A 20617-nucleotide genomic window follows, 5' to 3' on the forward strand; every position below is an offset into this window, starting at 1 on the left:
AAATTTTAGAGGGAGAGAATCCGTTGAGAAGAGACAGCTTTTTTTTTTGGTGTACACTGTTCTCACTTGTACCCTCCTCCTCTCCAGAGCTTGCTGAATACCTGTGCAGTCATGATCTGTAATATGCTTTCTACTGGAGCTCATATCAGTTTGTGCTCTCTTCTCAGGTGGTCATCCTCGTGCGGACTCCCCACCCTAGATGAATAGAGAGTGGACAGCCATGCCCTGTTGTAATTGCTAATAGCTATGACCATGCCCCTACACAGCAAAGCTCAAGGAGTCACCTTGTTGCACCAGATACAGTCATCCGAATTGGAGAACTTATCCAGACCACCGTTGAAAATCCCACTAGAAAGACAACTCAGTGAAATGTACGTGGAAAACAACAGGACGGGGATTTTTAACTACCCAGAGGGTACAACGTATGACTTTGGTGCAGCTGCTGCCCCAGTCTATAGCTCTGCCAGCTTAAGCTATGCAGCCAGTTCTGAAACGTTTGGATCCAGCAGCCTCGCTGGACTTCATTCCCTGAACAATGTTCCTCCAAGCCCGGTAGTGTTCCTTCAGACAGGACCCCAGCTTTCGCCCTTTCTCCACCACCATGGTCAGCAAGTGCCATACTATTTGGAAGGTGAACAAGGCACATTTGGAGTAAGAGAAGCAGCACCCCCCAATTTTTACAGGTATGTATTTTTCGTATCTTGTTTCGGGGGGAGGTTACATGTCTAAGAAACCAATACATTCTTATGTCATTCTGCGATATGATTCTCTCACTTTAGAACATAGGCTCTGTAAAATAATAATACGACAAATTAGATGTTTCCTTCACTGACATACACACCAAAGTAAGATATACATTGTCTCAGTCACATCAGTCACTTGGGGTTGCTATTATCTTTCCACTTTAGTTATCAAATTGCATTTATTATTTATATAGAAACTGCAAATGTTATTTCTTATTGTGCCTCAATACATATAGAGAATATAAGTATGTGTATGTATATATATATAATATATATATATATATATATATATATATACATACATGCGTGTATGTGTGTGGTTTTTTGGACTATGTTCAACTCCCTTTTTAAAAGTTTAGAACCGTTACTAGCTGAGGGGCAGATCTTGAACAATCATAATGGGTATGACCTTGGCTCCCCGCGATATAAAAAAGCATATATACACCCTAAAACTAACACCCTGGCAATATTAAATATAAATCACTATTTTTATAAATCACTATTTCATGCACCACACCATATGCTGCCAGCCTAGTGCTAGTCTGCTGAGTGCCAGGGCAGAGATCCCCACAACAAATGGCCCGTTTTGCCCATGCCACAATCCACTGGTTACAATCTTTCAGAGAGTTTGAGAAATACTTCACACTTATAAGCTATCCTACCAGCTGCCAAATTATTTAACCCTTTGAGTTTCAGTAGAACATAGCAAAGCCTCCTCCAATGAAATAGAAAGTTGCAATAAAAGAATACGATGTGTTATGTTTTTAGTTTGGTTGTTTCTGCCTGTATGAAAAAAAGACAACAAAAAAATCATACGTTAAGAAATATTTAATATATCTGATGAACACACGTTATTGCCTGGCTAATTCACAAATGCTGATTGAGAACAGACAAAGCAGATAACAGGGTGGCTTTGAATGCTACCAATATTGTGAAGAATATCGTATATCTAACATGCATTAGCTCAATATTGAAAATAATAATTATAGATAATATTAAGGAGTAATGTTAGCCAAAAATAATGAAAAAAGAAATTACAGATTACAAAGAACCATAGAATCTGTCCATTTTATTCCTATTGTAAAAATGTCAAACCTTATTTAGGGTTTGGTCTTGTCTTATGTTAAGGGCAATCATATGCCTTTTCTTTGCATGTTTAAATCTTCATTGTATTAAACCACTTCTGCTAGAAGGCTGCTCAACCTATTCACTACCCTCCCGGTAATGAAAACCTCTAGTTTTGGCCTCCTTTCTTAATATTTCTTCTCGTTTTGAAATTATAATTTTTTTTAATACACATTAAATACTTTATGCGTCAAAACTGCCTCTTTATAACGACCGTAACCCTTATTTAAACCTTATATTATTTTCCCTATTTAAAACAAAATGAGAAAAGAAACACAATAACATGTCTCAAATTCCCATAACGTCTGTGCCTTTTATTGAAAGGAAAAAAAAAACGGCAAATTCAGGAAGCATTATGTAGCTATAATTTCGCAGGCAAGATGAGAATTTACAAAGCATGATCAGCTACATAACCCAAGAATAAATGGAACCTCTTAATTGCTTTTTTTTTAATAGGAAAAAATCAATTTAATCTTGTTTCTTTTTTTAAAATAGAACATCGTCACAACAACATTTTTCTTGAATTATTTAGTAAAATTATATTTGAATTGTCTGATGCAAAAGGGACAAAACACATAGTTAAATAAACACGTCAAAGCGGTTAAGTTACATGCTTAGCTGCATCAGCTGAGTGACATTCTTGGTAGCAAATTATTATTCATATTAGCTGGGTCTAACCATTTGAGTGTCGGGGGGGGGGGTGTAGCCATTTAAATAGTTAAAATGTTATGATTTTTGGAAATGTATATTTTTCCCCCATTGAGAACTAACGTGATTGATATAAATTTGGAAAGACGTTTCTGGTGAAACAGTGTTGTACTGATGAAAATACATTTAATAGACATAATGTGTAAACCTACCAGATGGCACGAGGTCATTGTGACAAAGTGACTCTTGTTTTTCCTATTAGAGTTAACATGTTCACTGCTGTTGATTCCAATCAGCTGAATCATGTATGATCAACAAACAGATCTATGCACAGAAGCATATGCTAACTTTTTATAGCATATGTAAAGCAAGTATAGAAATATACAGTATATATATATATATATATATACACACATACACATATATATTTTTCTTGGTACTTTTGTCAAAATTAATGGTAAAGAAAAAATACTCAAATAATTAGAAATTATATCTTAATCTATTTAATTCCATTTAATAATTAACCTTAATTAACTAACCATATAGAATAACATATAGCAACACGTCTGAAGAGAATAGAAAAAAATCTATAGTGCATAAATACTAATACCCTTTGTACAGAGCTGCAGAATCTGATGACGCTATATATAAAACAAACAAACAAAAATAATAATAATAATAATATGCACTATTAATGTGCACACCTGTTAAACTGCTGGGGAAGATGTACTAAGGTACTCAATGTACTAAATTATTCTATACAGCACTATTGGGGATATTTATTAAATGCTGGACTGGGTGTTCCAGTTATGATTCCTGTATAAATACAAGGATCATCTATTTAAAATTACTGGCGGAAAATATGTTAGTAAATGTTCAAAAGTGTGATAAATTGAAAATAGAACGGTTTCCTTTTGCATTTAGGTTTAGATCTGTAATAGCTCCTTCATGTTGGTAAATAAGATGTAAGCGACATAAGAAGCTGAGATATTCTCTAATCGCTTGTATTACATGGATTGACTACACAGGGAGTTAGAGTGCACAGGCTTTTAGTGACCATAATCCATTTTAACATACAGCATTTCCACTTTTGCTCCAAAGCAGAATTTAAGTCTCACCATCCAGCTATCCGGACTAAATAAAATGTACAAAAACAAGCTTCGCACTCCAAGGATAAATATAAAGTGCTGTAATGTGCATTAAAGTGCCGACATACACGCATAACCAGTAGGAGTAAAAGACACAAAGCTTACTGGCGTGCAGCCCTGTTGAAAGATTGTTACTTAATAAAATGTAACGCTCAACAACCAACTGCTAGGACTTAATAAAATGCCTTGCTCCATACATTTTGTTTCACACTGTTATGAATATTAAAACAAATGTAATTATAGAATTAATAAATCGAAGCAGGGGAGGGTCGGCCAGGTGGTTGATTGAGCCCTGTGCTGCACCCATTTGGACATTTTGAGTCACTACCATGAATCTCTTTCTGTATATTTTACACATGCTTAACACGGATTACATGTAGCATTTACACAATGTCTGTATCCTTCCTGTGCTCATATTATGAGACCCCTATTCTATGCAACCCCCTTTTGATGGTATCATTTTGTATACCAAATATATTTTGATGGGGCACTTGGCTGGGTTTTTGCCTGGGCGTGATGATGCCAGCGCCCTCCTGGCCCTTAGAATATGAATGAGACACACAAAAGTGGAAAGAATCCTTGAAAAGAATGGTAGCAAATAATCCAACGCTAAAAAACATCGGAGGTTATGTATATCAAATTCCGAAATCAATAGAATGTCAAAATCAGCAGGAAACGTTGTTTTTGTGTTATGGAACCAGTTAAAAAACTTCAAACAATTCCATATAATTCATAAGCCCCATACTCTCCCATAAAAAATATCCTTTCAAACATTAAATTGTATTTGTCCTCCACCAGTCAAAGAAATCTATATTTTAGCAACTCCTAAGCATTTTATGATTAGAAAATCTACATTTGGTATTAACTCATCAGTTATGGAAGGATTCAACTTTTTTACTTGTCAAGTAGGATCACGTTGCATACTGATTATAGAGCTGACCAGAGTTGGTCACAGTTGGACACAAGATAACATTTATTGTTAATTCTGTCCATAATCTAGATTTTTTTTTTTTACAAAAGATTTTTTGTATCAGCAATAAAGGTGACTTTTTGATGGTTTTATAAAGAAAGTAGATTACTTGAGAAGACTATTAAGATGTGGGAGCTTTCAAGTGACATCAAGTCTATGCTATATAGTGCCTTTACTATCTACGACCAATCTCAGCTATTCTCGCCTACCATGATAACACTGAAACTGGCAAATAAGCTTTAAAAGAAAAGCTTGGTTAATACATTAAGTCACTTAGTTTGAAAATGGTAGGCAGTAATATTGTTCTAACAATGTTTCCAGCAGTGAAATGTTTTTTTTTATTTTTTATTATTTTATATATTACTTTACAGTAGGCTGTAGGTAACCATTTAAACCTAGCAACTTAATTATGCATTATCTGCCATCCATCTGCAGAAAGGGTTAAATTGCCCCTTCGTTCTGCATAGTTACGCAGGGCTAACTTATCCGGGGGGGCTTTCATACTATGAAGTTCATATAATGCGGCAGAATGGTTCAACTTAATGCAGCTCACCTATAGTTTAGAGGTTATTCCCAAAGCGTTGTACATGCTCAGCGAACTGTTTTTACCCGCATGTATTTATATATTGAATAAATTATGCATTATTTATGATAGGCTGTCTGTGTACCTCAATTCATATGGATGTACAGCGCACACACATACAAGAATAAATAGTAGGTATCTTTGTTATTTTAAAATGTGCCTTTTTATTATAATTTTACTTAACTAATACCTCTTAAGTTTCATTCTTTAGAAGGGACAGTCCCTCTTTTTGACCCACATCCCTCTGTCCTTATTTTAGTGCCTGATGTCTTATTTTTGTAGGAGCGCAGAATATTTCCAAAGGCATACACTAAAAAATGGTTAGCAGTTGTGGTCCCTGGAGTAAGTGTGCAACCCCAGGGAAAAGTCTCCCAAAGAACCGTACTACCAGTAGCAACAACACACACCAATCAGACTATATCCCAGCATGCCGTGTTTTAAAGGCACTGGACACCTTTCAATGTATTCCTGGATGCTGACCGCAGATGAGGCAGCTGGGGAGATGCCCAAGGTTGGGCCTAGGGCAACCCCAAAGGTAAATACACCCCTAGGTAAACATAGAGTGGTCCACTCATTTGTTCATGGTCAATGAAGTGTCAAACATGACGAGAGATTGTTCCTTTAATGTGGAACCTGGGGAAGGCGAGACATTTGGACGAGCCAGAATGGTGGCTATGGTTTGGCTTGGGAAATCTGCACATGGTTATGTAGGAACCGGAGAGACTCACAGGAGTAGAGTGATTTATATCGAAGGAAGGGACCCTACTGCCAATGGGCTATGATACAGAATATGATACAATATAGTAACAGAAATAACAATAACACAACAAGAGGAATATGACAGCAGTAATAATACAGACCCAAGTCCTGTTACATTGATATTTATCAATGGGTTCTTGCATGAAGCCGTCAGGATGCAGTTCCAAGGTAATTAAAAGAAAACATTTGATAGCGAACCAGTGCTAGGATTGTGAATAGGTGACACCAGTTCTAGTATAACACTGCTCCACTATAGTATTAACTGGCTGAATTTTGAGGATATCATTGCTTAAGCTTTAAGCTTAAAGTAAATAACTGAAACGGGCTGAAGCCAAAACCTGTTTTAAAATCTTTGAAAAAAAAAGTTGAAAAAACAACCAAAAACTGTGAAGAAAACATGTCAAGGAGCACTGGGTCCACCGCCCCCCACCTTGTGAATCATCCTTTGCTTCCTGCGTTTACCGGCTCTTGAATCTACAGGTAATGAACTATCCTTGTATGACCTCATTACATGCAATGTATTTACTATTTGAGTAACCTTTGAGTGACCTCGCTTGATGCACCTTTACTCAGAGACATTTAGGACACAGATGATAAAAAGAGCAAACAGAAACAATCATTTTCATAAAACAAAAATCTCATATTACTCAGGCCTTGACATTTGCTGTGTTAGAAATCACAGGGCTGAATGCGAAGGCTATGTAAGAGCATGATTAGATCTCTGTTTACATAGGTTTGCAGGCTGCTCGGTTACATATCAACTCTCTAAATATCTGTTTTATTCTTTTAGGTTAATTCTTGCTATTTTTATGGTATTCACGCTATGCAAGGACTGCACTTCTCTCAGATGAAGGGAGGGACTTTAAAATTCTTGAGATTAAAAGGACTGAAATTCCTCTTTTTTCATTCATCAAGCCCACCCTGCTGGTTTCTTAGATACTCTGAGAGCTGTACAGGGTAGATTTTTTTTTGGGGGGGGGGGTTCATTATTATGTCATACGACATTTCCACTCCAAAGCAATGAATGCAAACAAAAATAAGTTTAGTCTATGCTAGGACAGCTGCATCTATCCTCAGAGCTAAGGTGTCCATTTCTTCCTATTAACTTTGCAGCTCACCTCTACACTTTTTCCAGTTCCATGATGTCCTTTTTACTAAGAGGTGCTGCACCGCATATTCAATGTGGGGTCTTAATGATTGACTTATACACAGGCAAAATGATATCTTCCTTTACACATTTTCCTCTAAGTTTAAGGCAGTGTTTACCCAGGTGAAAAAAAATATGGCAGAGCATCCATAGACAATAAAGAATGTGGCAGCTGGGGGCCTAGGGCAGCATCCAAGGTAAATACACTTCTGGATCTATCTGTAAGTACTCAAACCCACTTAACGCACCTTAATTTCTCAACCTGGACAGTTAGAGGGTTAATGAGCTAGTCTTAGTGAACATTACCATAGATATGTACCATACTTACATGGCAGGAGAAAGTCTGTGACTAGCATGGTACATTTGTGGATGAGTCTAGGCAAATGTTAGTCCTGGTTGACACTTGTGTGGCTGTGTATTCCTGCTCCTATATTTAAAGGGAAAGCTGTGCTGCTTTTGGTATAAAGACTAGAACATCTATCTAAATTCTGTTTATTTTTACATTTTTGGCATGTTATTACATGTCAAAGTGTATCTGTCATATTTCACCCAAATTCTGATTTTAAAGGGAACTAATGTAATGTAATGAGCTTCTTGCACTCTGGGAACATACACAGAGTTACCAGGAGCACTCCCCCTTATTAAGGGGCGGTTTAGTGAGGGAAGGGTAGCCTCACACAGGAGTGAGGCTAGCCCTAGAGCGCATTACAAGGGTTGAAAGTGGAATTGGGTGGGGGGTGGCTAATGGCCCAGTCCCTCAGAGATATTGGAGAGTGATCAAGAGACCAAGGAAGCAGCAATTCACCTGGAGACTCTTTGTCAAACCTGGTAATGTTATTGCTCCCCTTATTGTTAATTTGCCATTGTTGTTCACATGGTCATGTAGGCACTGGGTCCAGACAACTTTTTTTAAGGCAAGGGTGAAGAAAATGAAGATATATTCAGGACAGAATATTGATTAGACATGGCTGAGTCTGTGACATGCAACCATAAACATTACCTTATGTCAAAAACAGTTGCTGATTGACAAACAAAAACGTTATAGGTAATTTTGATTTAATTAATTTAGTTGTGGTAAGAGCTATGATGGCAACATTTCTCATTACTGTTTTTATGCAAAAAATACAGATGTAATATTTTTTTTTTCTATATTATTGTTATTATATTTTTTATATAGCGCCAACAACTTACACAGCACTTAATACAATACATATATTCAAGGGGTATGACAAGGCGAGAATTGATAGATTAAGACAAACCGATACATTAGGCGGAGAAAGCCCTGCTCGCAAGCTAAAATTAAGATCACGAGAACAGGAGATGTGAACACAGCAGAACAGACCTATTTATTAGAAGGACATTAAAACACAATGGTCCTTCTTCCAAAGTTAGTTTTGTCCAAACAACTAAAGGACAAAGCACAGATCAGAGTCCTGGGTTGACAGATCAAAAAATGTATAACTAGCATCTCACACCTGGCATTTTCATCTACTGGCCGTGTACTATGTCACCCATTATTTCCGATAGTGGTCAGAGATGGATAACAGAAACAACCCTCCGATCCTTTTAACATAGTAAGGGCCACCCACAAACAGGATGAGGGAGTTATTTTCTGGAGGTCTTAACTCAATGTAGTAAATACAATACAAGAAACCAACCAGGCCTACCACTTAAACAACTAGGGGCATACACCATGTTGACTTAATGTACCCCATTGAAAGGAGGTCAAACGTACATTTTTGCCACTTTATTTCAGTTCGTTTTTGTTTGCATATCATTCAGTCAGAAAAAAGAGAATTATTAGTGTTTCGTCAGTCCCTATTTCAGCATGTCTTTGTTTGCTGTCCTATGTTTCCCTTGTATCATTTTCACAAATTGATTTTATTAGTTTAGTAGCCTTCAAATATCAATCAATAACAAATATCAACAAATCAATACAACAAACATGTTCAGAATCAACAAACAAGTATCCTTTCTTATAGTATCATTTTATATATGTTTTTTATATTAAGTTGTTATATGTATCAGGAACACATTTAAAATATAATAAATGCTTAATGGTCTTTTATTTATGAATTCCTTAGTCTTTCCAAGTTATTTATCTTAGAATGAAAAATGTATAAAACACCCTTCATAAAAAAAAGTCAATAAGAACTTTCGACATATTTTATATTATATTATATTCAATATATAAATCTTATCAATATAGTGAAGCATTTCAGTAATTTGTGGAATATTGAGACTACCTCTTCTCAAATCCGTTTAACATCAGTTACAAATTGAATGATTGCTTAAAGAAATGTGCGTAACCACAAAAGTTCTCAAAAGCTTATCTGTCTTTCTGCAGAATCAGGAGTTGACTCCTATTATGTAAAGTGAAAGTTACAGAAATAAAACGCAATCACTGAACGCGTTTAGTGTGCTTATGTGTAGCTACTCTTTTTCCTTTTCCTGTGGAATGTTACTTGAACCCTAAAACCTGTTTGGGTTCCTCTCTTCTGCTCCCTAAAATATTGAAATCTTTCTTGGGTTGTGGTACCACTGTGGACACTTCATAATTTTATTTAAAGGGACACTCCGTTGTGTCCCTTTTGAAAATACATGGAGGAATAATCCTTACATGTCCTTCCCCACCTCCCAGATGTTTTCTGTGCAGGAGATCTGTTCAATACAACACATCTCCTTGCATGTGATTTGTTTACCGCCAGTCAACGCCGCTGATTGCAATTTGAGTGCTTTCCCACCACTGATTGGCTTCTTCAAATAGTCAATCATTGACAAGAATAGGGAGGAGAAGTTGCGGCTTCTATCTCACATAAGTGCATTTTTTATGAATACATGTAAAAGTACTCACAGAGTCATTTAATATACATTCTTCATTAGCTTACAGTCCCTTTACATTTGCTATCCACAGACTTTTGGGCTTCATGTCTCTCTTTCTGTGAACCCGTTAGTAGTATTGTGCTCACTGTCAGTGTGAGTAACCTTTACGTAATACGCAAAAATCGGAAAAAATTGAGGAAAGCAAGCTTACATGCAGACTATGCTAAGGAATCCACTGCAGATGTGCCAAAAGAAAAAAAAAAGAAACAATTGTTGCATTTTGACCAAGAATAAAAAGAAAAGTTGGCAAGATTTCTAAAGGCTTATGATTTAGTAGTATTAATTATTTTTAAAACATTAGTGATGTTTTCTGCTGGAGATGACAGAGCCACCAGTTCCATTACTTTATTTTATAGAGACATATGGACTTTGGGCTTCATTTGAGTGTTCTGAATACATAGTAATTAGCAAAACTTCTTCAGGTTACATATACACACATAACCCCCCCATCCATTCTCCTTTCATCTATGAGGCTTATAATCCTTTTTTTCCCGTCCCCCTCTATCGTACTGGAGAAGCGGCCTACATATTTAAAAGGAGTCAAACTGAATTGTTTCTTTGTACATAATCCTTTCAGATTTAAAAACTGTGCATATTTTCAAACTACCCCCCCCTTGGTTTCCAGTAGTTATGCCATAGCTACAGATGTGTATATCATATGTCTTTGCATACACTTTAAATCAATTTGACATTAAATTAATTTATATGGCGCCATCTGAGGAATAACAATCAGATAACATATCAGTACGAAAGGAGAAGAGGACCCTGCTCTTGCAAACTTGCAATCTAGTCGGTGGTTGAGGGGGAAGTGAAACAGTAAGAGAGGAACTGCTTGGATGGGGATGAATTGATAGGGTCTGGATCATCTGTAAAGGTTCTTGGCTGTTCAAACAGCTTGATTAGTATAATGGCTGAGATAATATAATGGGGAGATGGTTTTGCAGTCCCCTGAAGTTTCCCTCCAGTTTCACTCCCGAGTAACTCTTACCTGTCCACTTATTAAGAGTCCAGTTGGGATGAGGCCACTGCAGCTACATTTCCAAGCAAGCTTGTTTCCAAATGAGGCCTAGGAATGTATAAGGCTACTTCACAAGTGGTCACATAAGGTGATTACATATAGGATGCAGATGTTTGTCTTAATTGCAATTAAGCTAGACAAGAGGAAGCCAAAACATTAAAGAAAAAGTCCATATCGGAGGTCATGAACATCTCATGTCCAATAGAAGCACAACTGCTAAAGACTGTGTAACAAATGATAAAGTGTTGCAAGGCATTTTTCAATAAGTATTTGGTCATGCGCTCATTTTATATATTAAAATACACTGCCTTAAAATTTGATTTGCCTCTGATAATGAACATTTTTTATCCATCTTTAGCTTGTCTTTGTTTTTTTCACAGTGCTATTATAGTAATCACGTTCTTCCAGAATTTGGTAATGTAATTGTAAATCTTTTAGGAGTCCTGTTTGTCCAAACCATGATTTATTCAGACGCAAAAAAAGATTACTCTTTCAACAACTAACTACAAAACCCATAGATAGCAAAAAACAAGTGTATCTTGCCAGGAAATATTGTTTCATTCTCTGACATACCTCCCAATGCAGATCACTGCTGCCCATATTTCATTTACATATACGATTTATAACTGTTTATGTATTGCATTCGCTCATCAGAAAATAAACATTTTGTAAGTCAAAAAATATTGAGGAACATTAGAAGACTTACCAAGACCACACAATGAAGGCTTTTTCACATAGTAAGGGATATATGTGATGGGACTGACAGTCATTACCTAATAAGGTTCATAAAAAAGGAAAGTTACTATTACTACTGATGTTCCACATCATCAGTTTGTAACCATCTATATTATAGTTCAGTGTAAGTAAATTTATGGATGGGATCTATTAAACCAGACAGTTCTTTCCCACTACTTCCTGTATGACGTTCTCTCGTGTCATGACATGCTGCCACATTCTAATAGTCATTAGTCAATACATAAGTGGGTCTTATACCCTAGTTGTGCAGTGAATTAGGCATACAATGTGGTAAGGATTTTGGATAAATGTGCTAATTTTCAAGGTTTTAACTTCAACTTGTAATCACCAGTAGAAATTCAGTAGAAAGTAAAATGTACCACATGCCATGATTATAATCAGTGTGAAAGAAATAATAATAATAATAAACACTACAAGGATAAGGAAATATCATCTTCCACTTCAAAATCCTATAAAGCTAGTAGCCGCATTAAATATGAATTTGCAAACAGTGTTCTGCTTTTATGTTAGATTTGTATTTTCTAGCTATGACATTATATTTTCTGCCACCAAAGCTGTGTATTTCATGCAAATTACCCTTAATTACCCAAGTAGGAAGTTATAATATACTTATTGCACTCCACTTTATTATTGTAGCAGACTGTTCACAAGATTCTAGAGCTACAAATTTTGGCCTTTTGGCTAAGATCAAGTGTAGTAGCCTTGGACCGGTGGGGGGGGGGACTTGGTCCTCTGACTTTAGGCCTCAGGTAGCCTGAGGTGTCTTACTGAAGCCCCAGAGTACTCCTGGGGACACTCACAACCTCCTCGTTGTTGAGGAGCAATAAGTGCACGTAGAGCACCATGGCCAACTACACAGGACTACTATCACTCCCTGACCCTTATGGACTTGTGTGTGAAAATTGTTTTTGAATCCAGCCACGGCTGAATGGCTGGGCACCTTTTATTTATTTGTCCTCATGAATTGCACTTGTCTATGTGCACGTGTGACTATGAGTTTTTTCCTTTTGATATTACGGACAAGGACACTGACACTGATTTTCGACACTGATTTGGATTTGGATTTGAGCACTGTGCCGCAGTGAAGCTGGACTCCAGCTTTTTTGTTTTTGGGAGAGATACAGATTCCTTACAGTGGTTCCCCTCCTAGTATTAGGTGGCAGCCCTCCTTCTGGCCGGGGAGAGAATCAAGATTTGTCATATCCCTCTGGGGACTGCCAAGTCAGAAGAAAAACTAAAAATACCCCAAAACTAGTTCTATAAGGCTATTATCACACAAATCATAAAGTGAGACAAGTATAAAACATGATACAACAGGAATATATCAGCAAGTTCACCAGAAAATATTTGTATTTAAACTTCAAATGTTGGTGTGCATTTGGGATGTCCAACCTGGGCATGCTCCACAGTTTGCACTGGATGAGGGTTATACTTTCAGCACATCACTTGGGAGCTGCTGGTAAGCACACTTGACCCTCCATGGTTTATTTTATTTTTTTCAATTTCCCCGTCTCTTCTTTGCTGGTAGGGGATAAAAGAAATTTTGATAATACTGGCCCAAGGCCCGAGACTAACTATGGGCACTTGTATTGCCATTTTTGCACTCACTCACTATTGCACCTTTTTCCTTTTTGTGCTTGATACATTTTGTCATTTTTTGTCATTTTTTGAGTTGTATTGCTATTACTTCATCAGAAATCAGAAATAGTATGAGGATTAATGAGAACCATTGATTTTAGGCACTGATGCTGTCACTGGAAATGCCACAGTGGAGTGGAATCCTTTTATGGCAGGAGAGACGGTGATACCTTATGGCTCCCGTCTCTCCCTAAAGACTTTAGTGCTCGTTCTGATAGCACTCTGATGAGGACCTAGAAGATCCAGTCCTCCTTCAGGCTTATGCCTGGGAGGGAAGGAAAGGGAGGCATATGCCTTTAGATCACCCCCTCACTTCTTTACAGTGAAGCACCAGTACCTTAAAAAAGGACTTAAAAAAAGTTAGTTGGAATTTAATAAAAATATTAACATGGTGTATGTATGTATATATATAAATATATATAATGTATTACTACTATGGTTGTGAGTTTGACATTTCAAGTATTATATGAAATTAATTATTCGAAAGCCTTACTGAGTTGTAAACTAACTGGGATATTTATAATGCTTGGGCTTTGAGGAGGCTAATTGCCACAGTGAGTATTAAATATTTTATTATTATTTTATTTATCTATTTTATTTATAAGTAGTTGTACTGCATACAACCCAAAACAACAAGGTCCCACAGAGATGTTAATCAAGAACACCCTGAATTAACTGCTAAAAAAATTATTTGGCCAGTGGCTTGATGATCACTGTGTGGTCTTGCTCCATGTCCAGTGATAACTATGTTTTATCAGTTAATTTAGCTGACTTGAGTTTTTTGTTTGCCTTTGGGATTTTTTAAGAGGATTTTGTGCCATGGAAGATGTGCCAAGCTGACAGCAATGTGATTCAAAGTCCTTTTTCACGCTGCAATATAATCACAGAACAGACAAAAAAAGCCATGCTGCAATCTCTCCCATTGCATTTATATTATTGTACAATGACCTTGTCCTTTGCCTTTCCCCTCTGTTTTTCATCTCTCGTGTCCTGTTAACCTTCTTGTGTTTTTCTTTATTATCTCTGTGGCTGCCAGTGTTTTCGGCAAGCTGTGAATACAGTGTTTAATGATCATTGTGCGTTTTATTGTTTATAACTATCATATCAGTTAAAACAAAATTCTGCACACCTCAAGTTTTACACTCAGTTGTATCATCTGATTTAAGGTCGAGCCTGTTTGTACGAAGCTGCAGTGTCTGATTGTATTACACAAGTTGTAGAGCAGAACAGTTTATGTAAGGTTCATGTATTCGGGCACATGGCTACAACAGGAAGTGGAACCATTTTGCTTAACCTAGAACACTAGTCTCTTACGACAGCGTATAACACAACAAAAGAGAACATGAGACTGCATGCTCAATGTGTCCTCAATGATGCTCTTTAGTGATCTGTTATGCTATGTAATAAAACAATGTCAATCTCAAATGGTTGCTTTCCACATTAGTTTCAGGGCTTTTGCTAGGGTTGGGGATGGCCTAAAGCAAATTAAAATTTGCATTCCCCTGAGAAAATGGTAAAATCAATTTCAGAACTATCTGATTATGATTTGTTTTGTGGGCTGGTCTGACAGAGTTTCTAAGCAAAGATGTAGCCATGTTTGCCCTACACTAGACAAAGTTTTAAATGAAAGAGCATTAGCATGAATACAAGCCTAGACGTAAACCACATGCACCTTTTGGGAAATACTTACTAAGATGTAAGGTAAGATGCAGGGTTACACGGTGTCACTTAAAAATACACCTTTCACGGTGACCCCAGCGTTTTCTTCCATCCACTGCTGACAAGGTGGGCTGAGTCATGCATAGTCTTGAGTACAATTATACAGATCCTCAAACCTTCCCTCAACAAGGCTCACATATGAGCTTGCATGTATTAGTACTTTTCCTTCATCCATTCTCTTTTGCAAAAAAAAACAAAACCTTAGAAATATTTTTCTAACAATAAAACATTATGAAGAAAATTGTTCCATTAATTTAAATTTACTAGCAACACTGTAATCTCTTATGCAGAAAAAAATTATTCTTTCATCTTTAAAGACAAAACAGTATAATGCAGTACAGTCTCATTAATTTACATAACATGTATTCTGCTCATTTAATCATCTTTGGTTCACTTAATAATTTGAGGGTACTGCAGCCCAGGGATGAGTCCAGGGCCACTGGTACGTTGGTGCATGATTTCCTTGAGGCCCCTATTGGTAAGCATGTCTATAGCATTGATTGCATCCCTTCTGTTCACATCCCTTCCTGTTAATGCTCCTCCCCTTCCTTTCCTATTAATGCCCGATCCAGATGATAATCTCTGTCATCAGCAAACATTTTATGACGAAAACATAAAATAAAAGGCTACAATATGTTTACTATATTAAATATTAGAGTCCTTTCAGATATCCGTGCCTTCTTCCCTGGTGAGAGAGTGGTAGATAATTGGAACTGCCTCTAGGCCGAAGTGGAAGTGGCTAATACAGTGAGGGAATTTAAACACTCACATTATAAGATAGGCCCAAACACTCACACTATCACATACAACCAGACACTAACCTAGACTTCCATAGCCAATCACTAACACATACATACATTTAGACTAATACACACCCAGACATTGACACTAACACACATACCCAGACGCCAACACTTACATACCCAAACACAATTAGTTAATAAAATGCACCTGTAAATAAATTCAAGTAAATAAATTAATAAATAAATACATAAATAAATACTACTTAGTTCAGCAATGTCAAATCTAATACTACTCAGTTTATGAAAATCATTCAAAAGAATTCAGCAATCAAGGAAAGTTCATTTGGAGATCCACTTGGTGTTTCCCTTCTAGAGTTAATGGCTCCACGTTAAAAAAAAAAAAAAAAAAAAAAAAGAAGGAAGAAACAATAGTGCAATTCCGCAGAGTAAATATATATAATTTATTAAAGGATTAAAAACTTTTCACAAAGCAGGCTCTGTTTGAATATATATACGGAGCACTTATAGCGCTTGTAGTATTTATTCCAGGCTTGTGTGCCGGACAGGCATGAATGTATCCACGTGTAACTACGGGCTACTTACACCCCGTCTGCCGGAACTGCCGTCCCTCCAAAGTCCCTCGACACTGGGCTCTGTCAGGTGCGCACGCCCCTGTGTGGCCAATATCGGCTGTATGGAATCGCGTTTCCTCCAGAATCCGTACGGCCTCATAAAGGGACCTGACACCTATGCGTTCCAAGCCTCCTTTTCATCCTGGGCGGGAAATTCTATCTAAATGACTATTTAAACCTTGTGGTTATGCTAGATCAGTGCCTGTGATAGTGCCTTGTGCATTTTGACTGTGTATGAATAAACTCCTGTGATTTTGGCTCTGACCTTGGCTTGTATTCACGTTCCTGTCTGTCTCCTGCGTTTATCTCGGCTTGCTATTCAACTATCCTGTTTTTGCATATCCCTAACCTCGGTTGGACACTATTACGGAGGTATTCAGATCTTTAACCACCTCGGGTCCACCACCCCCTCTGCGGCACTCCCTGCAGTTTCTATTTCCTCAGAGGCTGAAAGACTTTGGGGTGGAAAACCTCCTAAAATGCCTGTACCAGAGAAGTATGCTGGGGATCCTCATGAATGTAGGGGATTTTTGAACCAGTGCCAACTACATTTCAGAACTCAACCAGAGACTTTTTCCTCTCATGCTAATTGTGTGTCTTTCATTATTAACTTGCTTCGGGGTGAGGCTCTTGCTTGGGCTTCTCCCCTCATGGAACATAACTCTCCACTGTGGGACAACCTTTACGTTTTTCTCGCTGCTTTTCGTGTCGTGTTTGATGCCCCTGGAAGGGTTGAATCGGCAGAGGCAAACATTATGGAACTTCAGCAGGGCAAAAAGTCTGTGGCCCAATATGCAATAGAGCGCCGTACTCTCGCCTATGAGACTGATTGGAACACTCAAGCTCTGAAAGCATCATGCCACAGGGGGTTAAACGACTCAATCAAAGACTCCCTTACCTATCGTGATCTTCCCGAGAATCTGGAGGACTTTATAGCCTTCTGTCTCAAGTTAGATGCACAAGTTCAGGAGAGACGTCTAGAGAAAGAGAGCGGAAGGAAATATCGCCCAATTTCATGACCTCATCCTGCACCCATCGTGGTAGCACCAACGACCCCGGCTCCTAAACCAATGAAGATTGGTCCACTTCTCCGTTTATCTGATGCTGAAAAACAGCGAAGACATACTTTGGGCAGAAGGGTCATATGGCTCTCAATTGTCCTAAGAAGTCGGTTAAAGCCCCTCTCTCGATCCCAAACTAATTGTTCCTGCACAGTATTGGGATTATCTGGACGTATTTTTGAAACAAAAAGCGGATACCTTGCCCCTCATTGCACTCATGATTGCGTCATCGAACTTCTTCCGGGAACATCTCCCCCTTCTGGTCGGACGTATCCACTTTCTGGGCCTGAGAATCAGGCCTTATCATTATATATTAAAGACTGCCTGGAAAAGGGGTTCATACATCCTTCTTCAGGGTTCTTCTTTGTTAAAAAGAAAGATGGATCACTTAGACCTTGCATAGACTATACAGGGCTGAATAAAGTAACCGTGAAGAACAAACACCCATTACCTCTCATCACGGAATTTTATGATCTTCTAAAGGACGCTAAGATTTTCACTAAATTAGATCTTCGGAGTGCGTAAAATTTAATCAGGATCAGAGAGGGAGATGAATGGAAAACTGCATTTAACACCCGATTTTTATCTCGTGATATGCTTCTGTCTCATGTCATGATCTATTTAGACAAAATCTTGATTTTCTTGAAGACCATAGGAGACGTGTTCGTCAAGTGTTACAACGTTTAAGAGAAAATTTCCTGTACGCCAAAGCTGAGAAGTGTGAGTTTGGACGCAACTGTATCAAGTTACTAGGATATATAACAGGGGAGTCCAATGTGTGGCCAAATACAGCCCACCGGACTTTGAGGTGCGGCCCACATGAGTGAGCAGGGCTGGACTGGCCCACCGGGAAATTTTCCAGTGGGCCAGCCGGTCCGTGGGCCGCCCGGCTGCGAAGTTCAAAGCACTGTCGTGTGGCTGTAAGACCGGCTGTTTTGAACACATGACGTTCGAGGGGGCGGGCCCACAGAAGGTGTTCCTCATGGCAAAGAGAGGGTCATCACATTGGAGGAGAGCAGGAAAAAATAAAAAAACAAAAATGTAAGCATTACCAATGGACATGAAGTGAAATTTCTGCTAGCTTTTGCTACTGTGGCTGCTTGTGCATGATAGGACTGTCATTGCTATATTAAATAAATATGATTACTAACAGCAATCACACTCCTATCATGTCAAGTCAGCCAGTACATGCTGGAATCTGCGTATGCCTGGGCATGATAGGAGTGTGATTGCTGCTAGTAATCATATATATTTAATATAGCAATGACACGCCTATCATGCACAAGCAGCCAATACATGCACATAACCTACAGCCTCCCTGTGCCCTGCCCCCCTACTTACACATCCATGCTATCACATGCATATTCATTCATCACAAACATTAATTCACTCATTCACGTATACTCATTCATACACCCTCCCCCACCCTTACCTGAACTGCAGATCTTCCGGTGCCACTCGCAGACTTATGCAGAGGAGCTGTCTCCCTCTGTGTTGCTCGCAGTCTGTTCTTCTCTTGACCTGCCCAGGGGAACAGGAACGGAGCAGAGTCACGTGAGGTGACGCAAATTAACTTGACCAGAGGGAAACAGCAGGGCCCCTGCAGATGATTGTTTTAGGTGTTTTTTTTATTTTTGTGTCAGCATTTTGCCGATAATGCTATTTTCGGACAATATGTTTTGGCCACCTATATATCGGTGCATCGCTACTGTCTTGGTGTGAGTGTGGCAGAGCCTGTCTTGGTGTGTGTTTGGGTGTCAGTGTGGCAGAGCCTGTCCTGGTGTGTGTGTGTTTGGGTGTCGGCATGGCAGAGCCTGTCCTGGTGTGTATGTGTTTGGGTGTCTCTGTGGCAGAGCCTGTCCTGGTGTGTGTGTTTGGGTGTTGGTGTGGCAGAACCTGTCCTGGTGTGTATTTGGTCATCTGTAAACCGACACCCCTCTACACACACACACACATTCTAACACTGTACATTGACACCAGACACAGTCTTGGCTATACACCGACACCCCCATACACCCAACACACTTTAACACTATACACTGACTCACCTTTAAAAACACACCTGACATAAAACATAGTACATAGATACATCAAATGTTGAGGATACTGCCTCTTGGTTTGCTATTAATCATTGTGGCACCTTCACATATGTGGGTCTCAATCTCAAATATCCTTTAAATGAATACTATTGTTGTAGTAAGGAGGCAATATACCAATAATTATTGGCACCCAGAGGTTATAGATCAATCCTCATAACTCATATGTACACACTGTGAACTGTGGGCTCAAGGAAATCATAAATGTTATCTCTACCATTAACCATTCAGATATAGGAAAAGGTGAACAATAAATCCTACAGAGAAGTATGTGTCTAGCTGCCAATTTTCTAAGGCCAACTTTCAGATTGTAAAGTGGTCTTCCACTTAAGACAATTTGCTTGCTGTAAAGTCAGAAACAAACAACAGCAATGTTACCCAAACTTAATGTCAAAAACAGCGCCATGTTGCTGAAAAGTCTGTGTGATTGATTTAGCAGGGACTGGGGTCTCCATGGAAGATGTCTACAAAACTGAATATGGTCAATATAGCTTCTGCTAAAAGAAACTTATAGTGTGTCTTTTTTAAATATATAAAATGTCCCTAAATGGTCTGTAGTTTCAAATCATGACCATCCTCAAAACATGGGACATTTGGGTACTAGGGATCAGCAAAATGTACACAACACACTTTTATGTTTATTTATCATGATAAAATCCAGTTGTTGGTTTGAAACAAAATGATGTAAGGATGCTCAAAACATTATATTGTTGTCTGCACAGATAAGAATCGTTAGCATAATTAACACAGATGTTATTTTCCAGGAACACAATGTAAAAAGGCATGTTTATTAGAACTGGTAGACATTTATGTGAATAAAAAGAATGACACTACACTCCTCAAAGGAAAAGCGAACATTAAAAACAAAGTGTTCTCATCAACAGGACTAATGGTATCCTCAAAATGGCCATAGGATAATTTTTCTTATTATTCATTTACTTATTAATT

At 38.1% G+C, this 20617-nt stretch overlaps 1 protein-coding gene across 2 annotated transcripts in view; it reads left to right on the forward strand.

Annotated features, from left to right (window-relative positions):
* Window positions 1-246: 246 nt before the first annotated feature.
* Window positions 247-20617, forward strand: part of ESR1 (estrogen receptor 1) — a 61857-nt gene continuing 41486 nt past the window's right edge. For both annotated transcript variants that reach the window (XM_053461381.1, XM_053461382.1), the window contains exon 1: window positions 247-683. In XM_053461381.1, coding sequence (XP_053317356.1) covers window positions 247-683 — 437 coding nt within the window. The remainder of the gene's footprint in view (window positions 684-20617) is intronic.

Source organism: Spea bombifrons, chromosome 3 (assembly GCF_027358695.1).
Source record: "Spea bombifrons isolate aSpeBom1 chromosome 3, aSpeBom1.2.pri, whole genome shotgun sequence".
NCBI lineage: Eukaryota > Metazoa > Chordata > Amphibia > Anura > Pelobatidae > Spea > Spea bombifrons.